The 20946-nt window shown below is 36.6% G+C and overlaps 2 protein-coding genes and 1 pseudogene across 3 annotated transcripts; 2 read left to right on the top strand and 1 right to left on the bottom strand.

Moving 5' to 3' along the window:
- Positions 1-4705: 4705 nt before the first annotated feature.
- On the top strand, positions 4706-8627 carry LOC137730279 (DUF21 domain-containing protein At2g14520-like). Of its 2 annotated transcripts, none has more exons than XM_068469340.1 (11): positions 4706-5131; positions 5850-5926; positions 6022-6105; positions 6435-6548; positions 6645-6731; positions 6883-7022; positions 7120-7207; positions 7567-7640; positions 7743-7867; positions 8016-8287; positions 8385-8627. In XM_068469340.1, the coding sequence occupies exons 1-11, from the start codon at positions 4954-4956 to the stop codon at positions 8427-8429; spliced, it is 1284 nt and encodes a 427-aa protein (XP_068325441.1). In that variant the 5' UTR covers positions 4706-4953; the 3' UTR covers positions 8430-8627. The 2 variants fall into 2 exon arrangements, with proteins under 2 accessions (XP_068325441.1, XP_068325442.1); XM_068469341.1 differs by having other exon boundaries at positions 8022-8287.
- A 139-nt stretch (positions 8628-8766) lies between these two features.
- On the bottom strand, positions 8767-11195 carry LOC137730280 (uncharacterized; annotated as a pseudogene).
- On the top strand, positions 11195-15271 carry LOC137730278 (LL-diaminopimelate aminotransferase, chloroplastic-like). The gene is made up of 10 exons (XM_068469339.1): positions 11195-11420; positions 11522-11598; positions 11714-11781; positions 12115-12231; positions 13282-13344; positions 13477-13581; positions 13685-13735; positions 13971-14291; positions 14422-14628; positions 14733-15271. The coding sequence occupies exons 1-10, from the start codon at positions 11335-11337 to the stop codon at positions 15024-15026; spliced, it is 1389 nt and encodes a 462-aa protein (XP_068325440.1). The 5' UTR covers positions 11195-11334; the 3' UTR covers positions 15027-15271.
- Positions 15272-20946: the final 5675 nt, after the last annotated feature.

Here is a 20946-nt window from a genome sequence, read left to right on the forward strand (position 1 = left end):
GTTCCCTTTGTAAGCTTTCAATTCGTCTTCTTCTAGTTTTCAATTTGTCTTCTTCTTTTTCATTTGAAAAAGGAAAAAAAAATTGATGTGCTTGGACTTCAAAGGAATTGTCTAGGTCGCCTGAGACGGGTAATGACCTACTCCTCCGCCTCCTCTCACGTCAACTGGATTATGGGTTTCTTACTTTTGGCTTATACTTTGGTGGTGTTTCAGATAACTTTAAACCTCTTGGGAATAATGGTTCTTGCCAGCTAGTTGAATATAGGAATTAATTTGTTCAAACAAAGAACCTTAAATCAAATTTGTTTCTCATAATTAATACTAGCATAACTGAATTTTAGCAAACAAAATCATTTTGCGCAGATTTTCAAATTTACAAAGATGAGAGAGAGAGAGAGAGAGAGAGAGAGAGAGAGAGAGAGAGTTTAACGCCATTGTTGGACGGAGTTAAAGTTCTTGGCTTATTATTTCAATCACATAATAAAAAGCCACGTGGTTGATTTTAATTTATTACAAACACCACCAGTAATTGTGAGGTGTGTGTTCCTGCCACCTTGAAAAGTTTCTCACTATTAGCTATTAAACTAATTTATGATCACTAGGCTTAAAAGGGGAGTAGGATTCTCTCATCTTAATCTCTCCCCTTATCTTCTCTCTTATTTAAACAGTTACGATTAAGTTATGTCAACATAATTTAATTTATATACTATTTTTGAAAATGAACCAAAATAACCCACACTATTTCATGAAGGGAACAAAATAAACAATATTTATAAAACTACAACAAAATAACGAACACTATTTCTCAAACTGAATCAAAATAACCCACACTATTTCTTGAACTACAACAAAATTACGCACTATTTCTGAAAACTAAACCAAAATAGCGCACACTATTTCTAGAAGGGAACAAAATAAACACTATTTCTAGAACTATAGCAAAATAATCATACTATTTCTGAAACTGAACCAATATAACCACACTATTTCTGAAAATTAAGCAAAATAACCACACTATTTTTGAAACTACAACAAAATAACCCACAATATTTCTGAAACTGAACCAAAATAGCCCACACTATTTCTGGAACTAAAGCAAAATAACCAACACTATTTTTGAAACTGAATCAAAATAAGTGACACTATTTCTTGAATTATAATAGTGATAATACCAATGTTCAGTTTAAGAAATAGTTACTGTTTAGTTCTACAAATAGTTAGTGTTTAATTATAAAAATAGTGGTTGTGCCAATGCTCAGTTCTAAAAATAGTGGTTGTGTTCAGTTCTAGAAATAATGTTCAGTTTGAAGATTTTACATTTTAGAGACTTTTCATTTGTTTATAATTGATAACTTTGTTTATTTATGGAAATATTTTAGCTCTTTGATCTCTTTTTTTTTCTTTTTCCTTGAAGAATCTCAAAGTTCAAATTTGTATAGTTAACCCAAGAAAAGTGAACGTGACAAAAGTTGAAGGGGTTACTTATAGTTCAGAAAAAAGTATACTAGGTAGAAAAACAGAGAGAAGAAGAAAGAATTAAGTTCAAACAAAAGTAAAAACACATTTGGTAAAAAAAAAAGAAAAAAAAGTGAGGCAATTGTCCCCAACCATGAGTAAACAAGTGGGTTCGCTTCCTAAAGCTTCCATTATAAGTAATATTTTTAGTTTTTGGAAATTGTGTAGAGGAAAAATGAAAGTGGGAATGGTGGATGTCAGAGAGGGAAATAGAAGTGGGGATGGTGGACACCAATTCATCACTTTCATGTCTAATAAGTTTGGAAAAAAATTATTTATTGTGTTGGGTTTTTAATTCAGCCCGTGAGTATTTATGTTTGTAGGGCCTATTATATAAATAGTTTTGTTCTAATGATCAAATTTTAAGTTTTCTTGGTTAAATAATAGTTTAGGGTGATTTTTAATTAAATTAAAGTCAGTTCAAACTCTTTTCATTAAAGCTCCTTAAAAGAAATAATTGCCTCATTGTTATTTTTTTTTTATCACAAACGATATTTTACAATAATTTACGTTAATAGGAAGAAAAATGGTTTGAACGTATGACGTAGTGAGTTAAAAAGAAAGACACTAATCATTAAGACAATTAGCTAAGTGCACCACCCATGTTTATCTTTTTGCCACTTAGTAGTATGGTTAATCGGCATTCTTCTTCACTTGTAAGTGAGAGATCTTAGGTTCGAATCTTGTAAATGTCGAGTTCGAAATAAATTTATATTCTCACCTTTTAGTGTAAATATATCATTGTATAAAAAAATAAGCCCAAAAATAAACCATGATAAGCATAAAGATAATAGGCCATTCAAAAATCATTTTTACAAAAGTATTAAGAAGAATGCTAACGACAACTCCCTATTTGCCTTTTTTCACTCATTGAGATTGAAGGCATTTTTACGTACCTATAATCAAAACCAAAGGACGGAGTTGGATTCTGATTACGAAGATCACGATTGCAAGTTACTATTTTGTTTACTAAACATTAGGAAAAAAAAAAAGGGAAATAAATAAAAATGGGCCACTTTCTTGTTCTTAGGACCAAAATAGGATAAACCGGTTATACACACTTTCTGCACACCATGCACAAAAGAGAAATGACAAAAATACCCACATTTAAATAGTAAAAACTTACAACTGATGGCGTCATTTCTCTTAGCATATTCGAGGAGAGGGATGTCGGGAGAGAGTTTTGAGCCTTGGTTTTTTGGTTGAGCTCATGTGTGAGCTCTGATTTCGAAGAGGGAGGAATCGAGAGAGAGCTAAGAAGAATGAGCTCTGGGTTTTTGGGTTGAGCTAAAAACTGTGAGCTTTGATTTTGAACACAAGGATGTCGAGAGAGAGCTAAGAAGAGTGAGGTCGGAGTTTTGGGGTTTGAGCTCAGATCTGTGAGCTATATGTGTTATTCTTCCATAACCAAACACAACAAAGTCTTTCATACTTAAAGATAACACGTTTATATTGTATTTCCCAGTTTGGCTGGAAAGTTTCCATTTTTTCCGACCACTAAAGTTACGGCAAATATATTTCGGCACCCTAAGTATAGGCTCAATTTTGGAGGCTGCTAAGGTAGGGTGTTCCTATACCAAGATTTATGGAATATATGGGTTGTGTATAGAATTGAATTAATATTTAGAAGTTTAATCAGAGTTTGTGTTTCATGTTAGGGGCTATAGGTTGTGGAAAAAGCTTGATTTTAGACGTGGTAGAATACTGGGTATGTTCCAATTTTTGTTACAAGAAATCTCTAGCTAACCAACCTCCTTGTGAATTATTCTCATATACATACGGCTCTAAAAAGGTCATGTTTTCGTAACATAAGGTTCCTTTTAATACTGTTTCTAGGTTAATACTAGCGGATCCAGTCAAATTACAGAAGGCGACAACAAACTCACAATAATGTTAAATTAGATGAGACTAGCATATAATTTTTTTAATCTTATTATGAGTATGTAGCCCCACGTACAGTCGTACTCAAGATTTTCTCGGATTTCTTTGTACTTATTTAATAAAACTGAATAAAAACAAAGTGGAAAAGAGATGGGAGATTGAATCATGTTTAGGTTGTCCCATTAATTAACAATTTAATCCCCATTAATCTTTATGAGTCAGCAACATCAAACATGTGATTAGCTTAAGACACCAAAAACAATGACAATGCCTCTCCCTCCCTCTCTCTCTCTCTCTCTCTCTCTCTCTCTCACAGCCAGCAGCTGCATGAAGGTTTTGCTTACGTGGACCCACCAAATAGAAGACGAAGAAATGAAGATGATAACGACACAAATCTGCTGAGAAGTTGAGACTTGAGATCAAAGCCGCATATTCCGTATCAAAATATGGTATGTATAAGATTCGAATCTAAATCCTAAATCCTCACTTATAAGTAAGCAAAGATATGTCAGTAAATCAGAGGACCACCTAAGAGCTGTTAATAAGAATTCCACGATCTAAGGACTGACACGCTTTATCAATCAAATGCCTAATTGATTTTATCGGCGAGACAACATGTCTCAACCCCATCAATCAGAGAATGTTATGTGTATCACAAACAATTACGATCACACTCAACTCTACTAGTATAAAAGAACACGACGCTCTTGAATTCTCATTCATCTTCTAACTATAATTTAAACATCAAATTACTTAACATGTCAATTCATTCGTCTTCTAGCACTTGACTCACACCAAATTGGTGTGACAAACCTAACATGTCAATTCATTCTTGCTTGCAAAGACATCAAAATAATTCTCATCCCCACGCCCTCTTTTACTATATTTTTTTTTCATTTAGCATTTCAATTACAGAAGAGCGTTTTAGATATAACCGTCTAACATAAAGTAAGAAATATATTTAATAAAATACCCTTATGCAATGAGTCAATTTTAGATATAACCGTCTCTATTTTTTCTTACAAAAAATCTAAATAAGGAAAATTTGAGTCGAACTTTGACCTCAAGTGTAGGAGTAAAATGCTTTCAACCATCGGAGCTACAAGCCTACAATCCACACCCAAACCACCTGAAAAACCATTATCATCAATTTCTTGTTTAAACTGTTGCTTGTTATTTAAGGATCATAAAACGTTTTATGTAAATTAATTAATAGTTATTTGATAAAAGTAAAAATAAAATACGAAACGTGAAAAGAAAAGAAAAAATTATCAAAGTGGATGAAAAAGGTGACGCTAAGACTGTAGTGGTGTACGTTCCCAGTTCCCACCATTCTTCTGGAAATTTCCCTCTCTCTCTCTCTCTTCTTTCTCTCTCTAAATTGTTGAGTCGGCGTTCGGTCGAAGAAGCTCGAGCAATTGGCAATGGTGGTTCTTCTCTGAGAGGGAGCGATATCGGAGCTCTGTTTTTTCCAAATTCGGAAGCTTTGGAGGAGGAGGAGGTAGCTATTGAATCGGTTGATTGCGAGCTGAGGAAGAAGAAAAGCTTGCAGCTTTAATGGCGGTGGAGTACGAGTGTTGCACCAGCGGATTCTTCATTCACATAGTGGTCATCGTGCTGCTGGTGATGTTCGCGGGGCTAATGTCCGGCCTCACCTTGGGCCTCATGTCCATGAGCCTCGTCGATCTCGAGGTCCTCGCCAAGTCCGGGACGCCGAAGGATCGCAAATACGCCGGTATGGCTTTTGATTTTCATTTTTTTTTTTTGAGTTTTTGTTATGTTTCGTTTGGAATTCTCTGCTCTGTTTGGCTGCTGGGAAAATGCGAGAAAAGGAGGAAAGAAAATGGTGTGGGACCCTATTTGATGTTGATTTCTAATAGTTTTAGAATAATCTGGATTGGTGTTTTTGTTCGATTTCGATTCGAGGTTAAGTTGATTGTAAGGAGCTGCAAATGATTGTTTTGAATTGGATTGTTCCGCTGTGGAAGTATTTTGCCCAATTATGTTTTGGTAATTCCACTTCCACTTGTTGAAATATGAAACTTGCGTTCTCCATTTGCATGAAAAGTGGTGTTCTGAGAGGAGAAAGGGTGTGTCAGTGTTGGAATTAATGAATGAAAAGTGATTTGGTGAGAACTAGGGCCCGTTTGGGATTGTTTCTCGCAGGGGTAAAAGCGCTTTCTGACAGCCGAAAGTGCCATCTCTCATGATGATTAATACTGGGTTTTTTTTTTTTTTGTTTTTTTGTTTTTTTGTTTAATGTCTTGGATTTTCATGACTCTGAAATTTAGTCGAAAGATAAGCATGCACCTACGGGAAAAGAACGATTTTGTGCGAGGGGTTTTAACTTTGTAAAGATAAATTCCATTGTACTAGCTTCGTTTGACATTGATGTGTACAATGCGGTTTAACTAATCATTTCGTCTCTCTATGTATTTTGTTTGTAATTGCAGCCAAGATATTACCAGTTGTCAAAAAACAGCATCTGTTGCTTTGCACTCTGCTGATTTGCAATGCTGCTGCGATGGAGGTACATGTTATTGATGTTTATTGGAAAAGATACTAATTTCGGTAAAATAATAATGAAAGGAAAGACGATATTGTAATCTCTTTTCCTTCTCTCAGGCACTCCCCATTTTTCTTGATGGTTTGGTAACAGCTTGGGGTGCAATCCTCATTTCGGTGACATTGATTCTTCTGTTTGGCGAGGTAAGTGATATATGCCATTTTGTTTGTATCGTAGGATGGCCTATAACATAGATAGTTGAATTTTGTAAATCTGACTTCTGCCAGTATGTTTTCATATTCTTAGTTATTTATGATCTGAACTAACTGGCTCTTTGAGGAAACACTTAGAGGGCATATCCACAACCCTAGATTGATGTTCATTGGTCTGCTTGAGAAAAATTACATTGAGAACACAAAGTTACTTTAATATCGCTGTGTTGATATACCATGTTACATTTATTTCTGAAGTTAGTGATGATATCAAACATGGCATGAGCGTGTCACTAACTTCTGTTCATCTGTGTCTGCAGATTATACCACAATCTGTTTGTTCCCGATATGGTTTGGCTATTGGTGCAACAGTGGCACCATTTGTCCGTGTTCTTGTTTGGGTCTGCTTTCCGGTTGCATATCCTATTAGCAAGGTGTGACAGATTTAGCACTTACTTTTTTCTCTGCAATTTCTTATGCCAGCGGCATGAGTTCAACTCTCTGACTATTATGTTCTATGTGGTTTCCAGCTATTAGACTATCTGTTGGGCCATGGACATGTAGCTCTATTTCGCAGAGCTGAGTTGAAAACGCTTGTAGATATGCATGGTAATGAGGTACGTCTGACAGCTCTCTTAAATTGAATTGTCAACTGTCACATAACTTCATCATTCTTCAGTAATTCTTTCGTTGGGTTCGTTCTTCTCACTTCTGTTATTAGAGTACTTACTACCCGCCTCATAACCATATATGACTGTCTTGTTCTAGGCTGGAAAAGGTGGAGAGTTGACACATGACGAAACAACCATTATTGCAGGAGCACTTGAACTCTCTGAGAAAATAGCTAGAGATGCCATGACTCCCATAGCTGAAACTTTTGCAATCGATATCAATGACAAGCTTGACAGGTCTATTATGCTTTACACATTATAGCAGAAAAGTCAACTTTCGTTGGTTGTATAATAATGTTTTGATTTGCAACCCTAAATGCTGCTTATCACACAGGAATTTGATGAATCTAATATTGGAGAAAGGGCATAGCAGAGTACCGGTTTATTATGAGGAGCCTATGAATATTATTGGACTCATCCTGGTAAATTTTTAACCATGCCCTTTTCTATACCTCCCAAGTTCCCAACTTGCTGGTTAAAACCAGTGTAAATCAGAACTTACTTGGCTTAAATATCTCTGTCAACTTTGAGTTTGAAATTATCTGCGGATAGGCAATTTCTAGGACATGTTGAAAAGCTGTGCTATGAAACTTAAAACAGGTTACTAAATTAATTGTAATCCAAATTCATGTTGAGTTAATTAGTGCTTAAATTTTGAGCATGATAAACAAGTTAATGTATCTTGTTTTCTGCTTTCATTCCATTTGATTTATCATGATATTAGGTCGCTATATTTTTCTTTGTAACGTACTTCTCTAAACTATTTAAATTCAAAATTTAGGTAAAAAATTTGTTAACGGTGAACCCAGAAGATGAAGTGCCCGTAAAGAATGTCACTATACGCAAGATTCCAAGGTATTTTGCGTTGTTTGAGGTCATTTTTGTTGTAATATTAATTGCAGTACAAATTTATGATGATTTACATAAATTGGTGTTGAACTCTCATTTGTTTGATAGGGTTCCAGAAACGTTGCCCTTATATGACATATTGAACGAGTTCCAGAAAGGTCACAGTCACATGGCTATTGTTGTTAGAAGGTGCAATAAGAACGCGGAGCAGACTAATGGCAATCCAGATGACAGTAAGTACCTGCTTCCTACTGTAGAATGCCTTGAAAAAATTTCCATTGGCAAAAATTTTCCACCTGACACCTTCAGACTCTATGATCGGACTCTATTTTTTTTTTGTGAGAGACTGATTATAACTGTTGTCTATATCTCTCTCAATAGATCCAGTGAAAGAAGTGAAAGTCGATATTGACGGTGAAAAGCCTCTTCATGAGAAGTTGAAGAGCAAAAGATCACTACAGAAGTGGAAGAGCTTTACAAATACAAACAGTGCAAATAATTCATACAGGAGCGGGTCCAGAAGCAAGAAATGGACAAAGGAGATATATTCAGACATCCTGCAGATTGATAGTGAGCCACTTCCCAAGCTCCCTGAAGAGGAAGAGGCTGTTGGCATCATAACAATGGAAGATGTTATCGAAGAACTTTTACAGGTACTAGCTCTCGCTTTAAGCACCATTTCTATTTTTTGTTGTATCCACATTTTCTCTTACGAGGCTTTATATCCTGACATCAATATTCGTTATGTAGGAGGAGATTTTCGATGAGACTGACCATCAGTTTGAGGACTCATAACACTGGCATTTCTTGGAAGCAGGTCGTCTCCTTGCCGTAGATATTACAACGGAAAATTAGTTAATTTGTTTGTCATTTGTGTCTGTAAGTGCTGAAACAGGTTTGTTAGAAAACTCTACTAAAACCGTATTAAAAAGTCATATGGTTGAGAAGTTATTAGACGAATGTCAAAACTTTCTCCAGGCGAAGTTCTGAATATTTTGAGTTTATGATGGTCGTCTTTTGAGTGAACAGGCTTTTCAGATGCTCTGGTAGGCAACACACGCGCATCGCTTTGTAGGGTTAACAGGGATTCGAGAAAAATATGCACCAATTCCGTACAAGCCAGAGAATTCTTCTCAGATAAAGCGCCTCTTAAGTATGGTATTTATTTGTTTTTTCGTCCTTCCTCTTCGTCTTCTCGTCCTTCCTCTTCTTCTCTTTAGATTTTTCCTTGGATTTGTGCTTGTTCGGGCTACCAGACTTCACCTTTTTTGATTTCTTCCTCTCATCGTCATGCTCCTCTTCGGAAGGATAACATAAGTTATGTGAAGGCCTCTCTGGTCCATACGCACGGCGTTCTTGTACACCGGGACTCTGCAGCTGCTCTTCCTTGGAGTCCGAAGAACGGGGAAGATAAGGACCCTTCTCATCCATCCTTGACCCAACAGCACCTCTGCCACGCTTGACTCTTGTCATAGCAAGAAAATCATGCTAATTAGCCATATATTCTCTCGTACACGGGGGGTGGCGAGGAGCCAGAGCGACAGAGAGAGGGTTACCTTGAATGTAAAAATTCTTCGAGTTCTTCGTCTCCTAAACCATTCTCTTGCCTTGAATGGCAGCTCTCGTATTCTCTTTTCCTTGACGAGCAAGAAGGACCAGCACTGTCATCTGCAACGGCATGTCCCTTACCACTGCATCTCGGAGAGTTGCTATCTCCGCGACACCGCTCTCATCCTTGTTCCCTTCCAGCCTATTGTCCAATTCCTTCTCTTTCTGCCGGAGTCGCCACATTTCATTCACTTCAACAACTCGATTTGCTGGAGAAAACAAACAATAGAACTTGAGCTCAATGACAGCGGTCACCAAACAAGTAAAACATGCGCACCTTCCTTTCTAACACAGCAGTATAGGAACTGACCTTGTTGCACACCACAAACAGTAGCACTGAGGAAGCGTGAATTCGGCCGGAACCTTGTTTTAGGCTGCTGAAGATAAGCAAGCACACCTTCCGTCTCAGCTTGACGCCGCAATTCAGCGGCTTCTCTCATAAGAATTGCAGCTATTCTGTTCTCCGTCTCTAAATCCATCTAACCCTTTTAAGCAAAGAATCTTGATCAATACAGCTTCGGAATCACAGTGAACTTGACTATTAGTTGTAAACTTGAGAGAGACACAAGTAAACTTTCTGAATGAGGGGAGCCATTCACGAACAGAAGGAGAAATACACTCATGTCAACAACCTATTGCTACATAACCAAGGTACGAAAGCGTGTTTACTAACATTAATATTTTTACGACTATTTTGCCTTAAAGATTATGTTCCGAAACAGCTAAAAGACATAACAAAATTCCAAATTTCAAGTTAAACGATATTCGATCCGAAGTGTAAAATTTCATGTTCAACTAACAAATTGAGAGTGTAGACCATTGATGAAAAACCATCTACCCTCCTTAAGAAAAGCCATTGAGACAATTAAAAACATCAATCTTTTGGAGTTTCTGGTATCATAAACTAGTTCAAAAACTTAGTTATGGACACCTCTCTCTGATATCATGATGACTACAAAGCAAATTTGAAAGAAGCTAATTCAAACCTTCCTCAAACACAGATTTACGATAAGCAAACCGGGGACTTCCGGGGACTACGAGCTGGGATTCCCAGAGGTTAACTAAGAATCAAGCAGGTATATAGCAAATGAAAGCATAATCTGGAAATATGTACTCTAAACTGCTAGTGCAGACCAAGTCATAAACTCCAAGTTATCGCTATAATGTAAAGTGAAGACACAGCTGAAGCAGATTACCGAATGGAAACTCTGTCGTTATGGCACTTTATTAGCTCCTCAAACTTTCTTTTGGATGTCCTCAACCTGATACAACCAGTCTTTCATTAATTCAGGGAAACTTTGAATACTTGGATCTAACGGACGACATGACATAAAACCAAGCGCAGTTGCGTTCTAAGATTCATATAGCCGACCCCATTTAGCAAACTAAAAATTATGCAGAAACATTCAAACTACAACCAAACCCAAACGAGAATTCTCATCGAAACACGCAGACCAACCAGAATTACAAACTTTCCATAAAACCAAACAGAATTGGAGACAATCCAATGCCAAATTTGAAAAATTACAGAATTCCACAACAGACTAATCAGAATCACAAAATTAAGAAGAAAATCAAACTAAAAAAGAGGCTTTTGAAAGATGCACATGAAAAAAACCTCGTCTTTATGTTCTTGATCAAAGTGGTGGCCATCACAAATTAAAATCAATCGAAACTGCGAACTTGAACTTATGCTAACGAAACCCTAGAATCTCATTCCTACTCTTTCCAATAATTTCGTCTCAAGAATCTCAATATTCAAACAAAATGCTCAAAGAAAATTATTTGGAAAAAAAAAAAAAATAGTGGCGGCGTGTTACCCCGGTGATGGCGTCTCCTCCGCCGTTAGTAGTGTCTCGGCCGATGCTTCCGGCGGTGATGGGAATCGAAGTCAGGTGAGAGAGAGAGAGGAAAGGAGAGAGGAGAAAGGAGTCTTTTTCCCTAAACGCAAAAGGAAAGCTAATCTTTTATTAGGACCAAAATACCCATACGTTCTCAAACGAGACTCTTCTGCTTGCTAGCGCCGCCGAGAGGTAACCAGAAATATCCAATTCGAAGCTCACACTCGTCTGCGATTCTTCAAAATCCAAAAATGTCTTCTTCTTCGCTGTTGCAGACTTCGATCTCGTCCTCTTCCTCCGCTTTCTTCGCCAACCACAACTTGACATTCAATTCCAGGTATCAATTTCCCCGCTTTTGTCTCCTTTTTCCCTCCAATTTTCTCAGCCGCCAAACACATTTTATCTCTCACAGCTCACGTTGTTGTCACTGTTTTGCAGAGCTCGGAGTGTCTTGCTTCCAGCAAAACACGTTGGCATCTGCAAATGCGTTGCCACTCCGCAGGCGGAGAAGACCGGTCTCTCTCGCTCTCTCTCTCTCTCTCTCGCTCTGTTTCCTTTTTCTCTGAATTTATTGATTCAATTTAATTTTTAACTTAACAAGTCTCTCTTTTTTGAATTTTTAATGTGAAGAATACAAAACCCAGGTGTCCCGGAATGCCAACATAGCCAAACTTCAAGCTGGGTATCTCTTTCCAGAGGTTTGTGATGATCTTTCACTTGCTGGGTTTACTGGGTTTGGGGTTTAGTGTTGAGTTTCCTAACTGGGTCTCTCAAATATGGCATTGCCCTTTTGATTTAGGGTGTTCAAATGTTACCGTATCGATTTACCTAATCAACATCTCTAATATAATCCTGAATAAAATGTTGGGTTTTTACATAATCAAGAAAAGCTAGTCATTGAGTTACTCTAGTGGCTAAATGTTAGTGCTTTTTGTGGTTTTTACGTATTTTTGGCATATGCTGTACTCTATTCATATATCGATTGCTGTTTCCCGGTTGATTTATGATTTTATATTACATTGATTGTATAGGTTGCTAGAAGAAGAGCGGCGCACTTGAAGAAGTACCCTGATGCACAAGTGATTAGCCTTGGGATTGGTGACACCACTGAGCCCATTCCAGAAGTTATAACCTCTGCAATGGCAAAGGTACCTTTTATTGTTGCTTGTACATTATTGTGGTATCCCAGCCTGGTGGAAGAAAAGAAGGGAACTATAAAGTCCCGATTAACTGAATGGATCCTGAATTAACCACCTTGGCGCAGGTTTGTCAATAGCCCTGGCACTGTTTATAAGGGTGTCGGGTGAGAAAGTTAGGGTTTGATTAACTTGTCTTTAGAAAAACTAGATAGAATGCATTCACTCTGGTGTTCTTTAATTATTGAAATTCTCCTATCGCTTTCACTGTTCCATTAATAAGAGCAAAGTTGTGTTTTGGTTGATTGTATGTATGGTTGCAACAGAAACAGCATACATGTTTGTAAATGTGTAAAATTATTCAAATGCTGATCAAGGAATGGAGCTAACAGAATATAATCATCCCGCTACTTTCAAACTACCACAACAGGACCACCACAAATAAATATTTCCTCCTTAAATGGTTGTTGATGTTAGTTTCTTTCGTGTTACTATTTCTATGTAAAACTTTCCTGTTTACTTTTGTTTCTTTGAGGGAGATTAACTTCAACATAACCAACCTGAACGTTAATGTGAAAGTACTCAAAGAATAAACCCCGCCCCCTCTCCTTTTTTTAGATTCTTGATTTTTTATTATTATATGATTCATTTAGCTTTTGTTCTGCTAGCCAACTAAGCCAAGTTCATTGTTAGCGTAAACTGAGCTTGTTTTGGTTGAAGCAGTCAAGTAGCCAACCTTTTGATTGAGGCAAACCAAGTAATATAGTATAGTGGTCGGCAATTATTCTCAGATCACATACATTAGATTATCTTGTTCTCATATGTTATCCCTTGAAAATATAAGCTCTTAATCCACATCAAGAAATGTTATTTTCTGTGAAATGTCAATATATTTATTTTTGTGGTATATTATCCAGGTATTATGAGCATCTTTATGTCAAGAATTTATACGCATTCTAAAATATGCATTATATTTGTATTACCTTGAAAAAAAAATGACAACATGTAGCACATTCATCAGTTTTTATGTCTTTCTAAATCCATATTGTTTCTGATTTGCAGAGAGCACATGCTTTGTCTACCCTGGAGGGTTACAGTGGTTATGGACCTGAACAAGGTGAAAAGGTATTTGGCCTTCTCATTAGATTTGCTAGTTGACGGGTTTTTAAGTTATTCTATGCAAATATATCCTCCCATATAAATAACATATAAATATTAGTGATAATGAAGACTAAGACAAATTGTTAATCTGTTCAGCCACTAAGAGCTGCAATTGCTTCTGCATTTTATGACAACCTTGGCATAGAGGAAGATGACATCTTTGTTTCTGATGGTGCAAAATGTGACATATCCCGCCTTCAGGTTTCATACTTTCCACGTATCGTAATTTTTATTTTTCCTATGTACCTTGCTTTTATATTTTTCATGTGCTTATACAGGGTTTGCCTTGTTTCTACCGTGGTAGGTTGTTTTTGGGTCTAATGTCACAATAGCAGTGCAAGATCCATCTTATCCGGTAATTCTTGTTCTTATTCTTTAGTTGCATGTTTATCTTGTCCTGTCTCATCTCTCTTGCTATTATTGTTATGTTCGGTAGGATTTTTTTCCTGTTTTTAATGTACAGGATTACATTCTGTTTAAAGATTTTTGGACAAAGATTGGGAAAAAGAAAGATCTATCTTCTGTTAATGTTGTGTTAAGTGTTCACGTACTGTTTAAAAATTAGGAGAATATTCTTTTCTTATTTGCAGGCTTATGTAGACTCAAGTGTTATTATGGGCCAGACTGGACAGTATCAGAAAGATGTCGAGAAGTTCGGAAATATTGAGTACATGAGGTGTACTCCTGAGAATGGATTCTTTCCTGATTTACACACTGTTTCTCGAACAGATATCATATTTTTCTGCTCACCAAACAACCCTACTGGTTCTGCTGCTACAAGGGAGCAACTGACACAACTGGTACAGTTTGCTAAGGATAATGGGTCAATCATAGTATACGATTCAGCATACGCCCTGTATATGTCAGATGACAATCCTCGCTCAATCTTTGAAATCCCTGGAGCCAAAGAGGTAATCTATAATTTGCATATTCGCAAGGCTCTTGATTCTTTGTTTTATTGAAATCTAGTTCATGTTACTCTTATATCTATGAATATGCAAAATCTAATTCATGTATTGTGTTTCTGTGTGGCCATTGCAGGTTGCACTTGAGACATCATCGTTCAGTAAGTATGCTGGATTCACAGGAGTTCGTTTGGGGTGGACTGTTGTTCCAAAGCAGTTGCTCTTTTCAGATGGATTCCCCGTTGCCAAGGACTTCAACCGCATCGTTAGTACTTGCTTCAATGGTGCATCCAATATATCACAAGCTGGTGGTCTTGCTTGCCTTTCACCAGAAGGCCTTAAGGTGTGTTCTTATGTGTCTTGATTCATTGGTAAAGTTTCAAATTTGAAATCCGCCTGCATCTGTTACAAGCTATGGTTACATTTGTTTGATTTCTACTCCGTTAGGCCATGCGCGAGGTGATTGGTTTCTACAAAGAAAACACAGAAATAATAGTGGAGACATTTGAATCTCTTGGCTTTAAGGTGTACGGAGGGAAGAACGCACCCTATGTGTGGGTGCACTTCCCTGGCCGAAGCTCATGGGATGTATTCAGCGAGATTCTTGAGAAGACTCATGTGGTCACCACACCTGGGAGTGGTTTCGGATTTGGGGGTGAAGGTTTCGTCAGGGTTAGTGCGTTCGGCCACAGGAGTAATGTATTGGAAGCCTGCAAAAGATTCAAGCAATTATACAAGTAATCCAGAGATTAGCATCCGCTGTCTACTATATTTAGTCCGAAGATAAAATCGACAGTGGCCTCCGTTTATGTTCAATGTTGTGTGCTAATAAGTAGAAAACTCAAGTTCAATGTCATATTGGTTTATGGATTCTCTTAGGAATGCAAAGCATGTTTCAGCTACCGCAGTAACACTATGTTTGGATGAAGAAATTTAGGATTACTAAGAAATTTTAAAATGACAGAAATTGAAATTACGGGATTTTATTTTTTAGAATTTATGAATTTTCTTGTTTGGTTTACCTAAAAGAACAATGGAATTGAATATTGAATTTGTTATTTTTAAACTTTCAATTATAGAAATTGAAAAATGACGCCTATTTACATGAAGTTTAAACTTGGGAATTGAAGATCTTAAATTCCAAGTTTTTGTTTTCACGCTGAAATTCTAAATTTATATGTTTTTGGAGGTCTCAGGTTTGAAACTCGTTGTTGGTGTGAAAGCTAGACTTGTGGTTAGGGGAGGTTGAAATGCCTCTGTGAGTCTTCCCAGTTTTCGGAAGGGATGGATAATGGGGGCTTACTATCAGTTAGACCTAACATTCGTATCGTGTTTTTCGTGTTTGTGTCGTTTTCGTGTCATACACGATAGCTTAATGAATCATGTCGTATAATACCTGTTAACATAAACGGGTAATATGACCCGACCCGAAATCAACCCGTTAATATTATCAGGTAATATAATCCGATCCGTTACCTATTAAGAAAATTATATTTTAAATCAATAAAAATGAAAATGAAAAGCATAATTTGACCCAAAAAAATGTAAAACATAATATTAAATTAGTATATACATACTAAATTTCGGAGTTGACCCCTTCATGAAAGTTGTAAAGTTTTTCATTACGAGTGATTACATTTTTTACACTTCTACAATTATTATTATTAATTTTATTAATTTTAACTAAAATAAAAAACACCGTTCATGAGATTTGGAGGGTTTTAAAAATCTAAACCACCAGCTTTTATATCTTTCAGACTTATAGATTAATGATTATGAATTTTGTTTATTTTGAACTCCCTTAAAAATACTATTCATGAGAGTTTGTATGGTTTTAAAAATTCAAACGATCATATGCCCAACCTAAAAGTGTAGAGGATGCGACTACGAGCGTTTAAATATTTTTTTCATATTTTTCGTACATGTAAATTAATTATTATAATTTTTTAATGTGTTTGGTATTTTTAAATTACTTGATATTTTTATTTTTAATGTGTTTTATGATTTTTAATCTCAATCTTTGCCTATAATATACTATAAAAATAAATAAATAAAACTTAAAATTTAAAATTTATATAGAATAATAATTAATAAACAATATATACATATTCATTATATCTATTGTATTTTATAGTAATTTTCTTTTGGTAGTTTAAAAAATTAAAATCATCAAAATCATTTTTTTCTTATCGTGTCGAAATAGGTTAAGCGTGTGTCACTCTTGTGTAAGCCTATTAAGGATCCGTTATTAACGTGTTATTATCGTGTGACACAATAATGACCCGATTAGTTATCGTGTTGACCCAAAACCTTTTATTTTCGTGTCGTTTATGTGTTATGTTAACGGATCATGTAAGAAATTGTCAGGTCTACTACCAGTTGTCCCTTACAAAAAATAAAAAAAATAAAAAATAAAAAGGTATGAAAGCTAAAGAGAGAATGTTGTTATTGTAACAATGTTGGTTTTTATGTTGGGAAGTGTTATTGGCACTCCAAAAATCTCATTATACATTCTTCATAAGTGTATTTTTCTTTCCAAATATAGAAAATTTGGAGTGTAGAATGAGATTTTTGGAGTACCAATAACAATTCCCTTTATGTTGTGTAATGTCATATTAGATATTATTTGTGACGAGAAAAAATTCAACGAATTTTCAGGATAATATGTGTAGCCGATGATTCTATGTGCCGTTTCGGAGTATCTCCATGAAAACCAGAAGAGATTGGATTGCTTGCAGCCAAGGATGCTTCCAACTCCGGGATATCAGCTTGCTGCTGCAAACATGAAATTAAGTATAAAATTTAGGGCCAATGTTGAAGAAAAACACGATTCGGAAGCCTAAAGTTTAAAAAAAATTCCCATGCACCCAATAATTGGGGAGTAGGGTCCCACATTATTTGATCTGTTTATTGAATTTGGTCCACTACCAAGTCACTGGGAGCCAACTTTGACATTGAGAAGGTATTGAGGGGGTTGTAGGTGGCAATTAATTGACAAATTGATCGCAAACAATTTTTTATATATTCACAAACAATAATAGAATACTCTACACTAAATTTATTTAAATTCTAGGACAATGTTTGAATCCAATATTACGCCACTGATTTGTGCACCAAGGTCATTGAGTGAACAAGTTCTAGACCATTAAATGATTGTTAAGATAACATTCAACCATCGTTGATAGATAATATTGTGATTTGTAATCATAACATAATAATTATGTATTAAGAGTTCATCGGAATTATTTTCCTGTGTACGATAAATGGGATGCAAACCATATCCCTAACCCGGAAGCAAAACGCATGTGTTGATCCAATTAAAAGTCGTAATGGGATAAAGATGGGTTAGTGGTTTTTTATTTTTTTTATTTTATCAAACGATAGATTTTATTAGATTAGTCAGCACACAAGAGATAAGCTGAAATTATGTTGACAGTTTAGATATGAAACCCATCTTTCAAGAAAATTCAAAGATGTCTTATTTTTGAAAAATTCCTAGGTAGATGGCTAAAGGATATGGCACGCAAAATGATTGGTCACATCAAGTCATTTTAGCAGAGTTTAAGTCCAGCAGGATGATATTCCACAAAGTTAGAATAGCAATTGGACTCTACACGGGTGTCAGGCTGCGCCAAGCAAATATATGCCCCTAAATATTCAAGGTTGCAAAAATTGAAAAAAATAACCTTCAACTTGTTGTGGTCTATATTTAATGGGAGAGGGGACCGGCAGCACAGAGAAAATAGAGAGAGATACGTTTGTAGTGTTGTATAGAGAATTGTTGTTTCCCCTACACAGTGCCTTTATTTATAGTAGTAAGAGAGAAGAAATCATTTTCCTCCAAGGAGTACAAGTCCTAATAGATAGAATAACTAGAATGAAATCTAATCTAGGATTTACACAATCACACTTAAATAAGAAGTTTATAACACTTTCCCTTGAGTGTGTAAATACTCAAGTAGATTCGGCATCATGTAGAGTTGACAAAGTCGACTCGTCAACACTGATTTTGGGAACACGCTAGTCTCAATAAGGTAGGAACTTGCATAAGAAACTAAGTCTCACAAAAAACCCTAAGGTTATGGTAAAAACCGAGTAGGGACAAAATCTATAGTCTAAGGAAAAATACGTGAGTAATGCAAAGTCAAATGAAACGTTTATGAGACGTCATTAGGGATATGATCAACCCAAGGTGGGTGTCTCGTCAAAACCTCGTTATGTAGCAAAAACCTAGTGGAAAAAATACTCCTAATCGTAAGGAAAAATAGTACATTAAGATCAAGCAAGTATACTTCAAGATACTCCTCTTGAGTTTGACACAATTCCAAAGAGAACTAACAATGTTCCAACTCAGAAAGTTTATGCATACCAATTCCTTGAACAAGCTTATGAAATGTCGCATTCAGTAGTGATTTTGTGAAGAGGTTGGCCAGATTGTCTTGTGAACGGATTTGCGTGATTTCAATCTTCTGATGCTCTTGTTGTAGATGTGAAAAGAAGAACTTTGACGCAATGTGCTTGGTGTTGTCTCATTTGATGTAACCCTGCTTGAGTTGTTCAATGCATGCTGCATTGTCTTCATAGATCGTCATCGGGACGTTAACGACGGGGTAAAGATTACAGGAGCTTTGAATATGGCCCACAACTACTCTCAGCTAGAAGTATTCTCGAGTTGCTTCGTGTAGGGCGAGAATTTCAGCATGGTTAAAAGAAGTGGCAACTAAGGTCTGTTGAGTTGACCTCCAAGAGATTGCGGTGCCTCCAATAGTAAAGAGATAACCAGTTTGAGAATGCATCTTGTGCGAATCAGATAAGTATCATGCATCGGCATAACCAACAAGGTGAAAATTGACTAGAGATAAGGGGGTGCGGCATCACTCAAGGATCCATAGGGATAAAACAAGCCAATCTGTAGTACCCTTAAGGTTATAGAATATGTTTTAACACCAGTCCAGTGTCTGCGTGTTGGTACATTACTGTATCTTGCCAAAAGATTAACAGCGAAGGAGATGTCGGGTCTAGTGCATTAAACTAAGTACAATAAAGTGCCTATCGTACTTAGATAAGGAACTTCAGGCTCCTAAATCTCTTCATAATCCTTCTTCGGGCGGAATGAATCTCATTTTTGCATCTAGCGATCGAACGACCATATGATTACTCGAAGGCTTCGCTTTATCCTCGTTAAAGTGGCGCAACACCTTCTGGGTGTAGTTCGATCGATGTACTAAGATTCCATCCAAACGGTGCTATATCTTGAGACCGAGATAGTATTGAGCCTTTCTTAGATCTTTCATCTCAAATTCCAACGTCAGGTGCGCGACAATTCTCGCGAGCTCTTCAGGAGTTCCGATGAGATTCATGTCATCGACATATACTGCAACAATCGTAAAATTGGAATGTGACTTCTTAATGAACACACAAAGGCATAGTTCGTTGTTCATAGATCCTTGACTAGCAAATACTCACTTAAACGGTTATACCAGATTCTTCCAGATTGCTTCAAACCGTAAAGTGATCGCCTTATCCGAATTAAGATCGTGTTCTAGGGTTTGGAAATATTTACTCCAGCCTATGCAAGTCCTTCGAGAACTTTCATATAAATTTTCGCATCAAGATCCCTATAGAGATATGCAGTTACTACGTCCATCAGCTGCATACTCAGTTTTTCGGAAACTACCAAATTGATAAGGTAGTGAAAAGTAATCACATCCATAACGGGTGAATAAGTTTCGTCATAGTCAATCTCGGGGCATTGTGAGAAGCCTTGTGCAACAAGACGAACTTTATAACGTGCAATTTTGTTCTTCTCATTACGCTTCTGAACGAAAACCCACTTGTAGCCAACGAGTTTCACATGTGGAGGAGTAGGAGCTACAAGTCCAAACATCTTATGTTTTGCAAGCGAATTGAGTTCGACTGGGATTGCTTGTTTCCAGTTTGACCAATTGGTTTTACGTCAACATTCATCAATGGACGATGTTCAATGTCATCGCTCAACATGATCTCAGTAGCTACTGCATACGCCGGAGGAGGTTGCTTCATTAGATTTTGCAGCGATGTGGGGTGTTGTATGATTGGTTATTCACAAGTGCATTTCAGGGTTTGACATTCAGACGGCCGAACCACTTTTATCGTAAAGATGCTCATTTCTTTTGAGTATCTTTGTCCCTACATCTTGATTCATGTTCTGCGTGGTTATATTTTCACAGATATAGTTGAAGCGGCCAACTTGGGTGTAGAAGATTGAATTTCGTAGCCAAAGACATAACCTTGTCTTCATGTTTCAGAACCCAAGGTTGAGTGTGTTCCTCGACCGAAGTTGCTTGATGCAAAATTCAGCAACGCATTTCATCACCACACCACCTTATCCATCTCATTCGTCCGACTAAGCTTGGTAGCGAATTGTTTCGTCTGCATCAACAACCATCCACAGATGGACGTAGTTAACTCACTAATTATTCGGCTTGTGAGTCACGTAAGTCTTGTAGTTTTAGAGTCAAGGAGATGAGAAAGATTAAACTCAGGACACGATGGGATGAAATAAAGTCCCTATCCACCACTTGCAGACGTCAACATAATGACGGGAGAAAGATTGCACCATTTGATGTAATATTGTTGAAGCATGACCAAAAGGAAAGCATTTATCAAGGTGGTTGGTTGT

This window comes from Pyrus communis, chromosome 3 (assembly GCF_963583255.1).
Source record: "Pyrus communis chromosome 3, drPyrComm1.1, whole genome shotgun sequence".
Classification (NCBI taxonomy): Eukaryota; Viridiplantae; Streptophyta; class Magnoliopsida; order Rosales; family Rosaceae; genus Pyrus; species Pyrus communis.

Bases quoted from the DNA above. Each gene is read 5' to 3' on its own strand.
- LOC137730279 (XM_068469340.1), top strand. From the start codon at position 4,954: ATGGCGGTGGAGTACGAGTGTTGCACCAGCGGATTCTTCATTCACATA. The intron at 5,132-5,849 runs GTATGGCTTTTG...TTGTAATTGCAG, and splicing joins GAAGGATCGCAAATACGCCG to CCAAGATATTACCAGTTGTC. The intron at 7,023-7,119 runs GTCTATTATGCT...CTTATCACACAG, and splicing joins ATCAATGACAAGCTTGACAG to GAATTTGATGAATCTAATAT.
- LOC137730278 (XM_068469339.1), top strand. From the start codon at position 11,335: ATGTCTTCTTCTTCGCTGTTGCAGACTTCGATCTCGTCCTCTTCCTCC. The intron at 11,599-11,713 runs GTCTCTCTCGCT...TTTAATGTGAAG, and splicing joins TCCGCAGGCGGAGAAGACCG to AATACAAAACCCAGGTGTCC. The intron at 13,736-13,970 runs GTAATTCTTGTT...TCTTATTTGCAG, and splicing joins TGCAAGATCCATCTTATCCG to GCTTATGTAGACTCAAGTGT.